The 19,397-nt window shown below is 41.5% G+C and overlaps 1 protein-coding gene across 1 annotated transcript; it reads right to left on the minus strand.

The window, feature by feature from the left end:
- Nucleotides 1–398: 398 nt before the first annotated feature.
- Wdr92 (WD repeat domain 92) lies at nt 399–19,041 on the minus strand. Its single transcript, XM_029545208.1, has 8 exons — nt 18,836–19,041; nt 12,954–13,054; nt 10,398–10,528; nt 8,074–8,175; nt 5,665–5,780; nt 4,725–4,859; nt 3,068–3,165; nt 399–1,891 (listed from the first exon to the last, which is right to left on the minus strand). Exons 1-8 carry the CDS (start codon nt 19,016–19,018, stop codon nt 1,684–1,686), a joined length of 1,074 nt encoding a protein of 357 aa, XP_029401068.1. The 5' UTR covers nt 19,019–19,041; the 3' UTR covers nt 399–1,683.
- Nucleotides 19,042–19,397: the final 356 nt, after the last annotated feature.

Consider the following 19,397-nt stretch of genomic DNA (forward strand, 5'->3'; position numbering starts at 1 on the left):
CCAGTCTGGGTTCAAAACACAAACAAACTACACCTGGTACCAAAGTAAAATAATACAAACCAAATACTAGCTGATAAGAAAGCATGGCAGCTATGTCATTGGTGACAGTTTGTTTTTTCACTGTGGTACAAGATAGTTCTACAACTAATAATTAATTTATTAATGGAATAAATTAATTGTTCTACTCAAACCTTTCTATATCAGTAATAGCAAATACTCTAAGTCAGATTCTCATATATTTTCTATTTTTTTTCCTTTTTGAACATTGGGAGAAAAATCCAAGCAGCCTTTTTAAAGGTCAATTTTATTTTTATCATATTATACCCACAACTTCGTTCCTTTTAAATGTGCTTTGTATTTGTATGTGTGCATGCTGTGCATACATGTCAGTGGTCAGGGTTGAGTGTCTGTGTCTTTCCACCTTATTATGAGAGTCCTCAGAACTCAGGTGTTCCTCCTTACATAGCCAGCACCTAACCCTCCACAGCACTGTTCTACAAAAGCATGTTGGGAATAAAGAGCTCATTGGTTTTGTAAATATGAATATTATAGGTGTCTCTGTCCCTTTGGACTGAGCTGGGAGAGACAGGTTTAATGCAGGTATGACTAATCCAGTCTGTCCAGAAGCTCAGCTTATGATGTGGGCCAGCGTCAAGAACAGCAAAACTACGGTATACTTAACAGGAGGAAGAGAGGGAGAACCAAGACGAAAGGATCAAAGCCTCCAAATATTTTTAAAAGCATGTTTATTTTAAAATATATACTTTAAAGGTTTGACAAAAAGGTTTAAAAAAAATTACTCCAATCTTCAATGGCTCGTCATCACTTACCACAGTCAAAAGACCACTAACGCTGGCATCTGAGTAAAAGAGAAACAGTGGGAAGTCACAGTATTTTACCAGTTACACTGCTGAAAACAGTGCTCCAGGCTGGCCAGTCGAACCGTGTCTTCTGGCACCTTAGAGACCAAGTGAAGTGATTCCTAGTAGGAGCACAGTGTACAGAGAAAGCACAGAGCTATGCAAATACAGAACAGACTTAAAATACAGTAAAATAATAACTATTGACTTTGGCTTTTACATTTTTTTTTAATTTAAATACTTTTTTTTTTTTAATTTCTAAGAATGTGCATGTGTCTGTGAGTACCACTGCCCAATACAGCCAGAAAATGGTATGAAATGCCCTGCAACTGGAGTTACAGGAATTGTAAGCCTCCTGATAGAGGTACTGAGGACTAAACTTGGGTCCTCAGCAAGAGCATCCGACCTTCTCCTCAGTAAGCCATCTCTTCAGTGCTTGCATACAACTGTATTTAAAGGCAGGGTCTCACTATGCTGCCCAAGCTAGTCTTGATCTTACGGGCTACATTGATCCTCCTGCCTCAGCTTGTTAAGTAGCTGGCACTACCAGCAAATACCACAACTCCTGGCTCCAACTTTTCTGAGTAGAAACATGGGGGAAAGGAACAAAGCTGGTGCTGGTGTGTGGTACCTTCATGTGTAGCAGCATGCTAGTCAGGCCAGCAAACACCCTAAGATGCTAGAGGCTGGCTGGCTTTGTGCCCATGGCTGTCACTCAGCACTCAAATCCAACTGTCTTCAATGAGGCCAGAGAATGCAGAACACAGATGAACTTACAGCTCTGTGAGTAGCCCTCTGGACAACGTCAAGTGTAAAGTCTGACTCAAATGCTCTGGAGCTTTGTAACTATCAGCACACGCACCATCTGGTCAAAGGAACTACAGACGCAGAGCCCCCTTTTGTCAGGACTCCAGTCCAAGCTGGAGATGGGCTGAGTAGACACGGTCACGTTCTGCAGAAGGCTGACGGAACCCGCGACTCCCATCTCCAAGCCCTCGGAATCTTTCTTTGACCGCTGAGTTGGGTACTCACTAAAAGACAGGAGCAGAGGGGTAAGAGTGAAAGCTTGGCGTGCACGGATGGATTCTATATGTAAGCTTCAGTGATTTATTTCTCAGCTGACTGCTGAAGCAGCACGTAGGACTTTCCAGTATTGACCTTACACGAGTAAAGGCAGAATTTCATCCTCAGCCCTAGTCTGACACACCTCAGGCAACGGTGACTTTTCCTGCAAACTTCCACACAGCATCTCTGTTCAGCAAGGGCCTGTGCCTGTTTTAACATGAATGCTATAGATTGGTCTGATTTGGGGCTCTCCATAATCTTTTGTTGTAATTCTTTCCTAAATTTGGATGGCTGGACAAGGCTTGTTTGGTTTTTTTGTTTGTTTGTTTGTTTTTTCAAGACAGGGTTTCTCTGTGTAGCCCTGGCTGTCCTGGAACTCACTCTGAAGACCAGGCTAGCCTTGAACTCAGAAATCCACCTGCCTCTGCCTCCCAAGTGCTGGGATTAAAGGTGTGTGCCACCACTGGAGTACATTAAAATGTTGTTTCAGTCAAAAGCAATCACAAGTTTGTCAGTTAATAGCTCCAGTTCTCTAACAAGTCCTATCTGACTCAGCCCTGTTTTTCAGCTTTTAAAAGGAGCTTAGGGAAGGCTTTGTAAACTTGAAAGCCCAAGCCATACAGTAAATACTGTTGTTTGGTTTTGTATACTAGTAACCAAACTTTAATATCAAAATATCCTTCAATTGTAAGCTTGTCATTTTCTGAATAATTATTAAAGTTTTCAAACATTCAATTTGTTTAAGACCTGCTTAACTGACAGCCAACCAAGCAGTACTTCAGTGTCTTCCTCCTTTTACTTAGTGCTTATTTTTGAGACAGGGTCATATCCTGTAGCCTAGGCCGACATAAAATCCTCTTGGCCCCATCTTATCTGTGCTGTGATTAACAGTGTGAACATGCCCATCTATAATTTCAAATTTATGGGGGATATGTATGTAGAAAATCTTAAATGTTTCTAAGTAGTTCTCATATAGAGAAACATAACTATGACACATACATTTATTGTGTCAGAAAAGGGCAAATTTTTATTAAATGTAAGAGATATATCAGTAAAAAAATATTTTGAAAACTAGTAACATAACACCTAGAAAGTAAACACCAACTCCTACTTCACATCACAAACAACTTAAACAGACTTACTACTTCCAGAGGTGAAGACTCCCAGCGCCTCCCGTTGTCAGAAAGATCTCCCTGTTTTGAGGCAGGTGTCGGACTTGCCATACAGTGGATTTATGGGCCTAGTCAGACATACACACATGATGGTTAAAGACTAAATGAAAGCCCTGAAGAGTAGACTCTAAGACAAAGAACTGTAACCAACTTTTCTTCATCTGTTACTGAAGAGCACTTATTGTTGCTTTAATTTTAGCCAGCAGGTTTGCTGAGGAATATAGTCTGAGTTGGCAGTGGGACCTGTTGGAGCCTTCCTGACTCAAAATGTTTCCATCAAATTAGTAGGCCTGCTTTGTAAGTGACCTGACTACTCTCTTGTGTGTTTTTACTACAACATGTCATGCAAGCTTTTCTTCTTGACTGCCTGCTGTTCTTAATGCTCTTTAGATATGCCGGGGCATGGCTTCTCTAGACTCAGAAAACTGCCTATGATGTCAGTGATAATGTGCTTTTGGTATAGTATTTTCTTTCTTCTACTCCCTTAATTCTATGACCGGATTTTTTCATGGTGTCCCAGAGTTCCCTCACGTTAGACTTAAAAGACCCTAAAGACTACCAGAAAATTACTAAACTTATAAATACTTCCAGCAAAGTATCAGGACATAAAATTAACACACAAAATTCAGCATCCTTTTACTTTCGAATAGTGGTTTTGCTAAACAAAAATAAAAACAAACACATAAACCACCAACTGAGTTTACTTTACTCCCAGCACCCAGGAGTTAGAGACTGGCTGATCTCTGAGTTCGAGGCCAGCCTAGTTTTCAGAGTTTCAAGACAGCTAGAATGAAATCCCCCAGCATCAGAATGATGGGTGGCAAAAAAATAAATGGAACGCCATAGCATCCGGAGTAGGGGAGGGATGGGACATAACTTCTCACTTCCTGAGAACTTGTATAATTGAATCTTAAGGAAATAGCCAACCTGTAGCTGCTTTCCTTATGTTCAGGAAAGAGGGTAACACTCCTTGCCTGTCTCTTGTAAGACAGGATATTCCATATCAAGTTTTTATAGCTACTTTATTCCAGACATCTTTTGTGTGTGTGTGTGTGTGTGTGTGTGTGTAAGTTATTTTCCCTTTTTCTTTCCTTACCTATTTTTCTAATCTTATAAACCAACCACCTTCCCACTAAAGCTATGTCAAGTAGAAGTCAAAGTATAAGCACACACACAGAACATTCTTGAATGTCTGTCACTTTCTAATCCAGTGTCTCAAAGTAAGTTCACATACTACAGCAAGTGATAATATAAAATAAACTGACACAGTGAAAATGATATTTCTGGAAAGTACACTGTTAGTTATTAACAGAAATAATATGTATTTATTAGAATATACCAGGCTAGGATTTCCTCATCAAATTCTTGGCATCAGCAAGGTATTTTTATTTTATTTTATTTATTTATTTATTTTTAAAAACTATAAAATAAGATTCCAGGCTAGTCAAGATAGTTATAATTTAAATCAAGAATTATAAAGTTGGCAACTTTTGGAAAAGTAATCTACACAAAACCACTTAAGATCCCACAAGTACATGGCGGACAGAGGAAGCCTGGAGACTCATTCTATGTACTATCTAAAACAAATACCACCCTTCTCCATAGAAAGAGAGTCCCTCCTATTTACCTTTTCTGTAACAGAAGCAAAGCCTTTGGTAGGATGCTGTGTTCTCATGTCGAAGACGTGGAACTTCCCTTCTAGAGATGTAGCTACTAACTTATTCATACTTATGTCCTTTCTGTCAAATTCCAAGCTGCACACCTGAAAGCAGAGAGCACCTGTCACTGATAGGCTCGCATTCTCTTTACTTTTACATAATGTGTATGGGTTTATGGGTTTTGCCTGTTTTCATATCACCAGGTGTACACTTGATGCCCAGGAGGCCAGATGAGGGGTCATAGTACCTGGAAGTGGCGTTACAGATGGTTCTGAGCCACCATGAGTATGCTAGGAATCAAACCCCGGTCCTCTGAAAGAACAGTCAATGCTTATAAGCACTGAGCTGTTTCTCCAGCCCTTGTTGGCTCTTTTAAGTTATCTGAATGGCTTAAAAATGAGAAGACCATGAAGAAGTGCTTGAATAATCATTAAACCTTTTGACTTAATCAGCAAAGTCATCTTGGGTTCCCATGCACAGTAGAAGGTCACAACTCAATGTTTTCATTATTCAGCACTGCCTTCAGAAATCAGAAAGGAACTAAATTCCTTAATAAAGCTCACGAACCAAAGTCCAAAGGTATTTGGTGAAGCTTTTCCTAATCCAGCAAGAAAAAGGTCTCTTATTTACTCAATTTAACATCATATCATCTGATATGTGTTCGCTTTCTTATACTGTGGTTGTAAGCTTAGCCTTTAATGGTTGAGCCATCCCGCCAGCTCATGAGTTTACTTTTTAAAGAAAGGATGCATGGCAGCCATTAGATCCAAGACGGTTTGGCCCAGTAGGGTTAACCTTTGGTAGGAGACTGAAAGACATGGGTTAAGAGACGGGATCTGTTGTGCTTGGAGGTAGCGAGCAGTACAAACGCGCTCAGTGAAGTTGGGAGAGGACAGAAATGCACATTACCCCATTTTTAATGTTTGTCTCCCACCGCAGCGACATGTTTCTGAGATCAAACAGCTTGATGTCCCCATTGTCATAGCCAGCACAGACAACACGTTCTTCTTGATTATAAGCATTGCCTGGAAAAATAAACATACATTTCATGTCTTCATAAATCCAAGGTAAAGGCTGCTAGGAAAAATAATCTAATTTTAAAAAATTACACTGGGGATAACCCCAGTCATCAGTCCTAACAGGAGATGAGGAGTACTAACTTTTTTGTTTTTAAATGCTTACTAGAAAGTCTACGACAAAAGTCTACTTGAAAGTGTTCGCTGGATTCTAAACAGAAAGGAAATGCTCTCTCAGGCTCAGATATGACTTAGGGCTTCTTTGGCAAGTATGAAGCTCTATAATCCACTATGATACCTGCAAAGACAGACCAACTACAGCTCACATTTAGTAGGGCCTGTGAAGATAACTATGCTTATGCTTCTTTCTCGTTCCTTTGTAGTCACCATTTATGAATGCAAATATATTTTAAAATTATTTTGCAGAATATTTTTCTGGTTATCCCACCTCGGTAATGAGTTGGAAAGCATTTTAAGTGGTGTAGATGACCACACCTGAAGGTTAGAATGTGATTTTAACTCCAGGATGGGTTTCCTGCACAGCCCTCACAGAGAGAAGATGAGGGAAGAAGGCCCTGTCAGTGGGGGTGCTACCTGGGGTACCCGACTCCAGTGTCTTCACTCTCAACTGCCTCCAGCTTCCTCCTCAGAAACCCCAGGCTAGCATTTCTACTATGAGCTCTTGATGGTACCAGTACCTTGCTCTTCTAGGTCCCAAGCTGACCTCAGCTTACTACTGCCCCACTGCTTGTGGAACTTTTCAATGAACAACGTCTTTCTCTCCATTATCAATCTCACGAGCATCTTGGACAGAATCCTTTACTCTGTTCTCCATTTGAAGCACACAAAACTGTAAATACTACTTATTCTGTATCCATCTTATGACTCATTTTCATTGCCTTCTTTACCTGGAACCCGGCCTAAAACTTTTCATCTCATCACCATTATGCCTTCCCCACCCCACCATTCAGCACCAGTGACATCCTGACAGCTCAGACCAGATCGTCCCATGCACAGACTGTCCAAGGCAGCCCACTACCTCCAGGTCCCACAAACAACTATGGTTAGAGCCATCTCCGTGGCCAGTTGCTCCACGATCTCCTTGTAGGGCATTCTGAAGTTATTCCCTATGTTGCAAATTTTTCCCAATCTCAGAGACGGAAATCCTTGGAATCCTTGTTCAGAGATCAAACTGATCTTTCTCCCTCTGTGTCCCTGCGTCTGTGTCTCTCTGCATGGACAAACGCCTCCTGCCATGTTTTATTACTTATGCTTTACACTCTAAGTAAAGCAGATGTCAGCCCTTCTTCACTAAACCATGTGCTGCAGGCCTCAATGGCCACCTAGTTTCCCTGCTGCATGTTCACAGAATAGTTAAAAAAAATCCAAAGCCAGGTGGCCATGGAGGTGCCCACCTGTAGTTCCAGTGCCTCAGAAGGCTGACGCAGGCTGACGCAGGTTGGAGCAAGAGCATTACCTGAACCTAGAAGTTGGAGACCAACCTGACCAACAGAGTGAGATCTCGTCTCAAAACAACAAAACAAAATTCACAAAAGCCAGATGTGGTGGCACATGCCACAGTCCCAGCACTTGAAAGACAGAGGCAGGAAGATCTCTCCAGTTTGAGGACAGCCTTGTCAAGAAACCCCCACAGGTTTAAAACTAAATATGGAGCTACATGCAGCAGTACAAGCCTGGATTGTAGTTTCTTGGGAAGGAGTAGCTAGCCTGGCCTCAGGCCTGCATCTTTTACAGAGACGAGCAGCAATACTGACAAGATCAATTCACATTATAAGTATTAATACAGGATCACAATTTTCAGACTTACAAGAAATAATTATGCAATGGCACGACTATTTTCTAAAAAGTAAAAACTATGTAAAATGTAATGCGAGATTTTTTAGGGTATCATCTGCATTTGAGGCTTTGCTTAACCCTATTAATGGCATTTGGTACTAAACTAGGTCAATATTATCAATTAAACAAATAATTATTATAGTAATAGTAAATATTTTCAACACTCAATAATCTATGCACATTCTAAGAGCTTTAGTGACATTACTGCATTGGCTCCTCAACACTATTAAGTAAATTCTATTTGCTACACTGCACATACAGTAATTTCCCCAAACCACACAATAACTAGCACAGTGAGGATGAATCCTAGCCTGAGACTGATATTAAGGCTATGATTCCTGAATGGACAAATCTGAGAACAGTCTACAGAACAGGCTACTGGAGACTACCTGTAATTTCCTGAACCATGATGAATCTGAAATGCATTATCTTGTTGGTAACTTACCAAATGTCACAGTCCAACAGTCTCTCTTGTTTTCTCCTTGTGCAGGTTCCATGTTAGCAACAGGATCCTCTTTCTGCCTCGGGTCCCACACCTTTACAGTTCCTGTCATGGATAAAAGGGGTTGGCAAAATTCATAGTGACTGATCGCACTTCCTGTTTGTTTGCGTTGTCTTTCCACAGTTATCTATACACGCGACAATAATTGTTACAACATCTGAAAACTATTCATGCTTTTCTGTCTTCAAAATGGTTAAGTTGTACTTGATAGCAGACGTAACTCCATGTTAGTATTAGAAATGATTCCTAAATAGGTATACAGAGGAAACCCAAAAGTATTCCTAGGCTATCTGTAAGTTCTGAGGGACACTCAAACAGGCCTTACTGTCCAGGTTAGCACCACACACACGAACACATTTAGAATAGTGGGAGGGTCATTTTAACTGTTTTCCTTACTACACATGTAACCATTGGTTCTTTTCTTACACAGAAGAATCAGGGCTGTCACTACATTTTTATATGGGGTTCTAAAAGGCCATTGCAGCTGCTAGCGAGGCAGTTCACGGCACAGCGACCAGCATGCATGAGGTCCACTTTCACTTCCTGACACAGGGACCAGCATGCAGGAGGTCCACTTTCACTTGCCGACACAGAAGACAACCCCACCCGCTTCACAAAGAATTAACCTTAGCTTTCCTGAAAAAGTTAATGAGGAGCGAATATTAATAAAATTAGCTTAAATTAAGTTTCAACCCTCTTATATTAATTCATATTACAGGATTACTAACTATTAGTGTAGTTAGTAATCTACGTAGTAACTAGTGTCACAGCCTACAATCAACATGATTGTATGTACTGAGAATGGCTAAAGGGCCTACATGTGAGCATGAACAGGTAAGGGAAAAAATATCCCTGCAAGAGACTGGGGGTAGAGCTGTCATCAGAAAGGCTACAGTCCCATGTGGAGGGGACTCCCACAGTTCTGACAGAGACCACCATCTCAGCTATGGGTTTGTACAAGTCATTAAGAGCTTTTTAAGTTTTCCACACTGGAATTAGCAAAGAACATAAAGACAATTCAAAACACAGAACTAATCAATACACAGGCACTGACACTAGCATACGTGGAGGTGGAGGACAGCTTCTAGTCTACAAACTCACAGGAGAAAAAAGCAATGCCAGCCACCTGTAGTCCCTCATCCACTATAGCTGGCCAGGGAAATGGGTACTATGCATTATTCAGAAATACATTCTTTTTTCTTTTTTTTTTTTCTTTTTAATTGGATGTTTTCTTTATTTACATTTCAAATGTTTTCCCCTTTCCAGGTGTCCCCTTCAGAAACCCCCTATCCCATCTCCATTCCCCTGCCTCTGTGAGGGTGCTCCCTCATCTACCCACCCACCCACTCCTGTCTTACGGCCCTGGCATTCCCCTACACTGGGGCATTGAACACCCACAGGCCCAAGAGCATTTTATAAATCATAAAATATCCCCAAGGTCTTACATACATAACTACAATCACTTCTTTAAAACTTCAAGCCTGTATCCTAAGAATACCCAGAAAACTTGGAATGGTTGTTACACAAGTTTAGTATGCTGTTATAGCCACACGATGGAATGTTACAACCATTAAAATAAAGAGTTATGGAAGCAGATGCACCTGCACCCGACGAACGCTAAGCACAGGGGAGAAGCACTATGGCAGTGGCAGCATAATGAACTGCTCGCCATCCTTCCTTGTGTCCCATGTGGCTCCCATAAAAAGTAATTCTAACACACCTCTGCTCTCCACTAACTATTAGAAAGTGATATCTCATTTTTCTTTTACAGTAATCTTTTGAGAGCAACTAACGCATCTCCAGATGAGACAACAAAACGTGGGCCCATGTAGTCATCCAGGCCAGGTCTGTTGGTCACTGAGGCCAGTGCTGGGGAGCTCATGGAAACATCACTGAACATGTCTTCAGGTACCTGTCAACCTGACATTCTGCTAAGTGGTAACTCTGCTTTTTAGAAAGAAGATGAGAAGCTGCTCACATATCCCATGGCTGCTTCAGAAACCCTTGAAGACTTGTAAGTACCTCAAAGTCAGCTCATTGTTAGTTGTTGAACTAAGTCCACACTAAAATATTCAGTGCTGGGTCTCTACCTGAAAATACACAGAAACTGGAAATGAATGAGAGATGTGCAATAAAACTTGTCTGTTATAATCAGATGCACAAATGGTAGACACAGAGTCAAGCCAACCAGAGGACCCCGGGTGCAGGGATATGGCAGCGCACAGAGGTTCCATTAAACATTTGTTCAAAACTTAAGACTGACTTACCATCACGGCTGCCTGTCACGATTTCAGGGGCTCCTTCCCCAATTCCAAGTCCACCTATACCATCTATGGTATTTATGATTTCTTTGTGGCCCTTTACAGAATACACTGGCATCTCTGGAGCTTCTAAGTTCCTAAGCAAAAAAACATAACTACTTATCACATGGCCTTAAAACCAATTAAACTAAAATAAATAAAAACGAAACAAAACAATTCAAAATGGACGACTTTAACCTAAGACAGAGACTCAGAAAATGCTAGAGGAAAACACAAGTTTCCCTGGGTGACAGAAGCATAGGCAAGGAATCTCTGAAATGGACTCAATAGCACAGGAAATGGACCCATCAAGACAGGAAATGAACCCTAAGGTTATGCATAATGAGATGTTATTCAGCCAAGACAAAAAATGAAATCATGATATTTGTAAGAAAGCACACGCAAGTGGGAGTTGTTATATTAAGCAAATAAGCCAGAATCGGGAAAACAGGGATCATGTTTCCTCTTATGCATGGAAAATAAATTTAAGATTATGCACACATATAATAAATATGCATGTATATGTGTGTATATACACCATAAAACCTGAAAGGTTGGCCAGGGAGGTAAAGGCACTTGCCACCAAGCCCGACAACCTGTACTGACTCCCAGATCATACAAGGTGTGAAGCAACAACAGAGTCCCAGAGGTTGTCTTCTGCTGTCTCTCAAATACTTGTTCATGCCCATGGACACACAGAGACACAGATGCAGACAGACAGAGGGACATGTGCTCTCCACTTGTGCACGTACATGGACACACAGACAGATACAGACACACAGACAGAGGGACACACACATGGAATAAACTGTGAAAATAATTTCAACAACAACAACAAAAACCTTAAAAGGGGGTCAGAAGGTAGGGAATGGGCAATGGGATAAACATAGCAATGATGTTATCTCGTCTGAGGGCTGGGGCATGCCTTTAACCTCAGCACTTGGGAAGGAGGGGCAGACAGATATCTGTGAGTTACAGGCCAGCTTGATCTATCTACACTGTGAGCTCCAGGGCAGCCAGGGCTATGTAGAGAGATTCTGTCTCAAAACAAACAAACAAACAAACAAACAAACAAACAATCGTAGCTGGATCTGGCAGGAAGAGAACCAGCAATCAGGGAGCAGGCATACAAGGGCAGGCAGCAGGAGAGGGAAATGAGTAAGACCAAAGCATAACGATACATATATATATGCATAGTCATAACTGAAATGATACATATATATGCATAGTCATAACTGAAATGATGAACATCCTCTACTCTATACGATAAGCCCCAAAATCATGAAAAATAAATAAAATACAGAAAGGAAGACACTAGCCTCTCCTTCTATTTCTCTGAAGCTCTATGACAAAGTATGTACAATGATGAATAAATATGAACTTAAGAGCTAAGCAGTTAGAGAAAGGAAAATTACACTAGATTCTCTTTTATGTTATGCTTTTAAAAATAGGTAAATACATGAACATGGTTTAACTATAAAGCAGTACAATTCAAGTGACAACCACAACGTCTCCTTAGGTGGGGGTGGGGGTGGGGTGGCCTTGAGTCTCATCGTGAGGAGGCAGAGGCAGGTGGAGCCCTGTGAGTTCCAAGCTCGCCTGGTCTACGTAGTGATACATAGTGAGTTTCAGTTCAGCCAGAGTACACATGAACCCTGTCACCAAAATAAATAGCTCATATTAGAAACAAGCTAAGGAAGGAAGGGAGGGAGGAAGGAAGGGAGGAAGGAAGGAAAGAAGGGAGGGAGGGAGGGAGGGAGGGAGGGAGGGAGGGAGGGAAGAAAGAAAGAGAGAAAGAAGGAAAGCATGCTGCTGTATACTTTAAATGCTGAAAACAGATTTTCCTAAAAAGTAATTAAAGAGAAAACTGAATTCATTTAACTTTAAATATTAAGAAATAATTCTAAGTAAGATTTATATAAAGGCAGAAGACAATTCTGTAATTTTGTTCATTCAAAGCAGCCTTTTAATGTCAATAGACATTTTCCTAAAAGTCATGTCTAGATCTTAAAGTATTAAATACTAACCAAAACTTTAACTGGGAGTTCTGCATGGAAAAAATTAAAATCAGTGTATCGCTCTATAAAGCCAAACCTCTTGCTAAAATGGCATCTATTAATTACCAGTCCCAAACAGCCTGTGGGTGGGTAAGAACCAGTAACACTGTTTCAAGTTCTAAACCAAAGAGTTTAGCATCTTTTTAAACCTTTGTCCTTTAACTTTTGAGGTCATAATACAATTGTATCATTCCCCCTTCCCCCGCCAAGCCCTTTCACAGATCCCTCCTTACTGTTTGTTCATTGCTATTACATGCATATACATACACATACATGTAATGTTATATGAAGCTTAGATTTTAAGTGGGCTGTGAATATGACAGAGATATAACACAGTCCTCATGGCTTCGGTTACTTTTGGAAGGAATTAAAATATTTGAAATATTTTAAAATTAGAATTCTCTTTTAGAAGATGAATAAGACTATCAAAGTGAGTGCTCATTGCAGTACTGTTTAATAATCTCACCATATATGAAGATTTCCACCAAAATCTCCAGTAGCTAAGAATCTCTGCTGCAAAGAAGCGGCACCAAATGTTCCACATTTAATGGGCTTAGCCTTTTCAATCTGGACAGAAAGGAGAGAAGGATACTTTGCTTATGTAAACAGTCATTTATAATCACAATGTTGACAGCTGAGCTGTAGGGGGTTATAAATACCTTATACATAAAAGCAATTAAACATTTTTTATAAAAATTATACTTTCTTTAGTCAATTTTGTATAATTTAAAAAGCATATCACTGTCCAAAGAAAGGTATTTTTGTTTTGAGACAGGATCTTACTATGTAGCCTTGGCTGTCCTTAAACTCTGAGCTCCCAGGTCACTGTCTAGGTGTGCGCAGAGTTGATTTATTTTTATTTAATGTGTATGGGTGTTTTGCCTTCATGGAGGTGCATGCAGTGCCCACACAAGCTAGAAAAGGCCATGGGCGCCTCTGGAACAGGTAGTTGCCATGTGTGTGCTGGGAGTCCAAGCCAGGCTCAGTGTAGAGCAGTCAGTGACCTCAGAGCTAGCTCTCCAGTTTCTGAGACAAGGTTTCTCACTTGGTTGCCCACATCAGACATGATTCAAACTGGTCTAAAACCCAGAGACCATGGGATTACAGGAGAGGGAGAGGGAGGAAGAGGGGGGGATGCTGCCATCTTGAACCCTGTGTGGTGGCTCACTCCTGTAGTCCCAGCACTCCAGATATAGAAGCAGAAATGCAGTTTGAGTTCCAGGTCAGTGACTTTTAGGTCACACTAGCCTACAAAGAGATCTTTAATCTTCCCTCTCACAATTCCAAAAGCTCTCCCATCTCTGCTGGTGCCCAGGTAGGTACTGTGCTAACCTCTCAGCAGAAATGCAAATACAATGGATACGTTGTTTTCTGAGGCTACAGGAACAAACATGTCCATGAGCCTCTTGTAGTCCTATCTTAGAATCTGGTTGGGGGTCAGTGCTCTCTGAATGAGGGCATAAGGAAGTCCCCATTAGCCCTTCAGCACTAATTCTTGGGACAGCAAAGCCAGCACCACAGTACTCCTCTTCTATCCTCTGGATTTTATGTGCCATGTGTCTAAGATGGAGCACTTGCTAAAGATCATGGAAACTGTTTACATATACTGAGCATATGATAACATGTAGCATCATTCCACATGTTTTTTCCAGAAATAAGCATCATTTTTCTTAACATGTGCATTGCTGTAAACTATTAGCTGCCTCTCTCTGCCTTGTCTCTTTCTCAATTCCTTGCCCTTCCTCTCCCATGTGTGTATGTGTGTGTGTGTAGGCATGCATATCCATGCCGAGGTCAGAAGAGGCCTTCAGGTATCCTGCTTTATCACTCTCTCTTTTATTCCTCTGAGGCAGGGTTTCTTAGTGAACCCTGGAGCTAAGCTAGTTGACAGCAAACCCAGGGACCTTCCTGTCTCTGTCCTCCACAGTGCATGAGTTAGAGGTGAGCAGAAGTGCCTGGCTTTTTATATGGCTGCCACAGGTTTAAAACTCAGTCCTCATGCTTGAACAACAAGTAGTCCCTCAACCATACCTGTAGCCCCACAGATACCATTTTCAAAATGAGAAGTGATGTCTCCCACATTTATCCCAATTGTTGGGTAGATTTCCAGCTTTCTTTTTTTTTTTTTTTTTTTTTTTCTCTTTTCTGTCTCTCCCGGCTGCTGTCCCTGCATGAGAGAACTCCCACCTCAGCATGCAGAGTATCCTTGGATGATTCTTCACACTGCAGAAAATCTCCTTAATTGGATTTGTTGGTGGGGGTGTTTTCTTTTTTTTTTTTTTANTCGAGACAGGGTTTCTCTGTATAGCCCTGGCTGTCCTGGATCTCACTTGGTAGACCAGGCTGGCCTCGAACTCAGAAATCCACCTGCCTCTGCTTCCCGAGTGCTGGGATTAAAGGCCTGCGCCACCAGGCCCGGCTCCAGCTCTTTCTACTAAGTGAAGCTGCAGCCAAGCCAGTAGGAGACTCCAGGAAACATTTCATTACACAGTCCTATTCTGCAAGTCTGAGCCAATAGAAACATAAAAAAGTCCAGAGCCCAAGAAAGTGGGGGGAAAAAATCAGTACAGGAATGAATTAAAGCTAATTTCAGATTTCCCTTTTGATCTTAACCTCACATATTTTTTGCAAGATAAATATATAGTATCATGTTTCTCCCAGCGTTTCAGTTTTGTATCAAAGAAGCAGAAACCTAGATGGGTTTACTGTTCAAGAATCAAACTCACATACTTGGTAAAACAAATTTAAAACATTCAATTTTGTCACCTGCCTGCAGTGTGACGCAGTTGTGTATGGACTTCTGAAGGCAGTCATGTTTCCCCTGCTCTCAGATGTTCACAGAAACTGAGAAGACGCTACACAAAACCCTGATTGTACAGCATACGAAAGAACTCTCTTTTTACACTGTTAAGTACATTTTCCGTGGAAAGATAGGTAGAATCCAATGGTTACTTTGGTAGAAAACTAATTGATTAACAGTAAAATGATGTACTTGGTTAAAATTATCTCACATAAAATCAGCATATGAAATTGATAAATATTGAGTATGGCCATCAATGATAGTTTACATGACCTAGTTTTTTATATTCTTTGCCAGGAGTAATGTCAGCATGACTAAAGAAGCCCATGATCAATAATTGCCATGAGAGCTATTTTTGGTCTGTCTGTGGGCAGGTCTACTGCAGCTTGTCAGTACTTCCTCCTCCACAACCTGGCACTACTTAATTAACATGAAAAAGTTTAGTTAGGCAAATGTTAGCAAGCAGTGACTTCAGTAGCACAGTAGCTGAAACACCAAACTAGCTTACCACCAATTTTCAACCATGATTTCATTTTTCAGGGCTGTCTTTGTCCATATGGTACCTTTAAGTTCATTAGGGAAAAAAGTTGTCTTCTAAGTTGAAGTTTCAGATAAGGGTGATGAGATGGCACTTGGTTTAGACACTGGTCATGTGGCCCAACAAACTGTCCAACTAGGGAAGGAAGCCCTGCCTTCCACTCTTCCTTCCTTCCTTCTTTCTTTTTTAACTTTTACGTGTATGGGTATCTTGCCTACAAATATGCCTGTACATTAGGTGCATGGCTGGTGCCAAAGAAAGCATCAAAGCCCATAGAGTTGCAGCTACTCACAGTTGGGAGCTGCTATCTGGGTGCTGGGCAGCAAACCGGGGTCCTCTGGAAGAGAAGCTGTGCATTTAACCACCAAGCCATCTCTCTAGCTCCCTACCCTCCATTTTAATTATTTGTTTACTTTTTGAGATAAGATCTTGCTATGTAGCTCTGGCTATTTTGGAACTCCCTGTGTAAACCAGGCTGGTATCAAACTCACAGAGATCTTTCCCGCCTCTGCTGCCTGAGTGCTGGTATTAAAGGTGTACGCCAAACTGCCCAACCTTCTGCCCTCTGTTTCCATCTATTTCTTTAGCAATAAGATAAAGCACAACATAGGCTATAGCTGACCTGCTCCTTCTATATGTTTACCTTGGATGCATAGGGTTTGGAGCAAGTCTTGATGTAATCCATCATAACAAAATGTGTATGTCTCCTAATATTTAGCTAAGTATTCCACCTGGCTCAATAGTTGTTAACTCTGGTTCTCATTAAAATCAATTAGCAGAAGCTACATTTCTACAGAGCAATGCATGGGTATTTTAAATCTTGTATATAACCATCATTAGCAACCAAACACATGAACAAACTTTGATGCACCGAGAACCACTGATTATGCATTTAACCCACACACCTTTCTAGTGAAGCCCAAAGAATATAACATTAAATTCTGAAAGGTGCTTTGTTTCCAATATCTTACTTGGTTTTTAGAAGTAAATGTTCTCCTTTTTAGCACAGTACCTCTCTGGCAGTGTCAGTAATTATTCATGGAATGAAAGGAAGCAAAACTCAGACGTTGTTACTCTGTGGTGCAGATTATGTATGACAAATTTTTTTATCCCAAGTTACATTTCCATTATGCTTTCTTAGAAACGCAATACTTTCACCAAAAATCAATAAATGGGTAAATAAAACTTTGCTAGGATTCTTCAGAAATTAGAAGAGATGAATAGTGTTTCACTTCAAATAACTATTAATAAGCAGTATTAAAAAGTCATAACTCTTGGGAAAGCAAAAGACCACAGGTCTATAAAAGCTTTCTGGCTGAGGGTTGACTGGCATTTGTTCCTTGTGTTTTAAGTTTCTGTTATGCCAATGTCTTCCGTGTTCAGACTCCTTACCCCACACACTGACTGGCACTCCCTCCACCAGTATTTAAAAACTGAGTTCCAACTTCATTCAGTCTCCATTCTTTTAATAAATGTATACTGAGAGGCTGGTCCTTACAAAGCACAGAAGACCCCGTCCTTGCTCTCCAGCTTACAATCTAGAAATGAGACAGACTGTTTAATTCTGGCACAGATGGTCAGTATTATAGGAGTGGAATGTACTGAAAGGTTCCTTGAGCAAATCAGATAATCTGAACTGGCCACTGGACCAGCAACAGATGAAGAACACGAGGCAAGGGAGTAAGGATCAAACCATGTTTAGAATCTCCAAGTCCAATGCCTGGCTACAGAGGAGGAACTAAACCGGAGAACAGGCTCTCAGCAAAGCTCAGGGAGGGACTGTGCTCCACATACCTTGCCATGAAATTTTATTTATCCTCTACCTTCCATAACCTCTTATCAACTCTCAACACCTCCATGTGACTGCTATTTGTTCCATTCAACCCAAATAGAAACATTTTAAAAACTGTAACGAACTATAAAACTGTTACTTAGCCACAACTCAGCACTGTGGCATGTGACCTGAATCCCAGACCATTGAGAGGCTGGTTTGAGGATTATCAGTTTAAGGCCAGCCAAGTAACATAGAAAACACAAAAGAAGGAGGGAGGGAGGGAGGGAGGGAGGGATAAAGAAAATGTCAATTATTGTCCCCATTCTGTAATTGGCCCACTGACAGCCATATACAAAACCTGTAATCTGGTCTTGCATTATCCTCCTAAAGGTCGTTCAGTGGTGTCCTGTTTTCCTTAAAGGAAAAAGAAGGACAAATTTGTGAAATGTCTTACATATCTTGCAATGGTCCCTACTTACCCCTTTTGAATGTGTATGGTTTTTATTTTACTTTATTTTATTTTACAGGGGTTGTGGTTGTTGCAGACAGGGTTTCAAACTGAAATTCTCCTGCTTCTTCCTCCTGATTGCTGTGATTAAAGGTGTGAAACACCACTTCCAGCCCATGTTTTTCTTTTTTTAAAAAGATAATAAACTATCTTCCACCACTATCACTGGGCTTTTTTGTAAGAAACTTCATACTCTGGATTTGCTTTTGTTAGTTTCTACTCACCCTACATCTGTTTTTACTTTTATAGACCTGTACCTTAGAAAACTCATCTTGGTCTGGCTGTTTGACTGTCTCCTCCAACAGAAAATAAACTCCATGAGATCGCTGGCATTGCAATTCGCATGCCTGGGACTATCAGGCATTGAACTTCTTGAAAGGATATGGTATTTACTAGTTCGTCACCAACTTTGTTGTAGGTATCCCGGTGCCTCCTTTGGTTTGGCTTGTATGAAATGTGAGTTTATTGCACATACCTACTAGTACACCACAACAACTGCAAACTGCCTAAAAGGTCCAGGAACGTTGCCATGAAATGTTAACTTCACTTCCCAGAAACCTTGCAACGGACTGCACCGAGGATGGCGGGAGGAAGAGGCTGGAAGAGAGCCGAGTTTGAAGTATTTCTCATCCTGTAACCTCCTTTCTGTTTCTTCTGGAGCAAAGCTGGAGCAAAGAGGAATCAGACCCTAGGACACGTAGACCCAAACGGTCCAAGCCTGCACCCACCTCCCGCAGCAGCTTCAGGTCCCCGCGCTGGATCTCGTACACCTGGATAACGCCGGTGCCCCGGGCGAAGTTGCCCATCGTCACGAATTTGGCACTGCAGGGCACCCATTTGCAGTCGAACACCGTGTAGTTGAGGCCCTTTTGAATGTGGACAATGATCTGAGGCTTCTCGAAGGTGGACATGGTGTGGTCGCAACCAAACGCTAACTTGGTAACCAGGGGCAGTTTGTCCCGCCCTCGCCGCATTCTACCCGGAAGCCTTAGCAAGTTGGGCTTGGCTGCCGCCGAAAATGCCGGGTGAGCTGCTGAGACCTCACCAGATGCTTCTCCACACATGGCACAAGCTGATTTACTGCCGTTACCACAAAGACTTCACATAGACACAGGAGAGACTGTGAATGCTTCGGCTGCGAGCGCGTGAGGAAACGGAGACATCAGCAAACAGGCATATCCGAGGGCAGCAATGCCGAAACGCGGACCAATCCTGCCTTGGCCCTCTGGCATGGACCCCGCCTAGGAAAAGGGGTGGTGACTTCAAATTGATTGGTGGAGGCTGGCGCCT

Source organism: Mus pahari, chromosome 13 (assembly GCF_900095145.1).
Source record: "Mus pahari chromosome 13, PAHARI_EIJ_v1.1, whole genome shotgun sequence".
Lineage (NCBI taxonomy): Eukaryota > Metazoa > Chordata > Mammalia > Rodentia > Muridae > Mus > Mus pahari.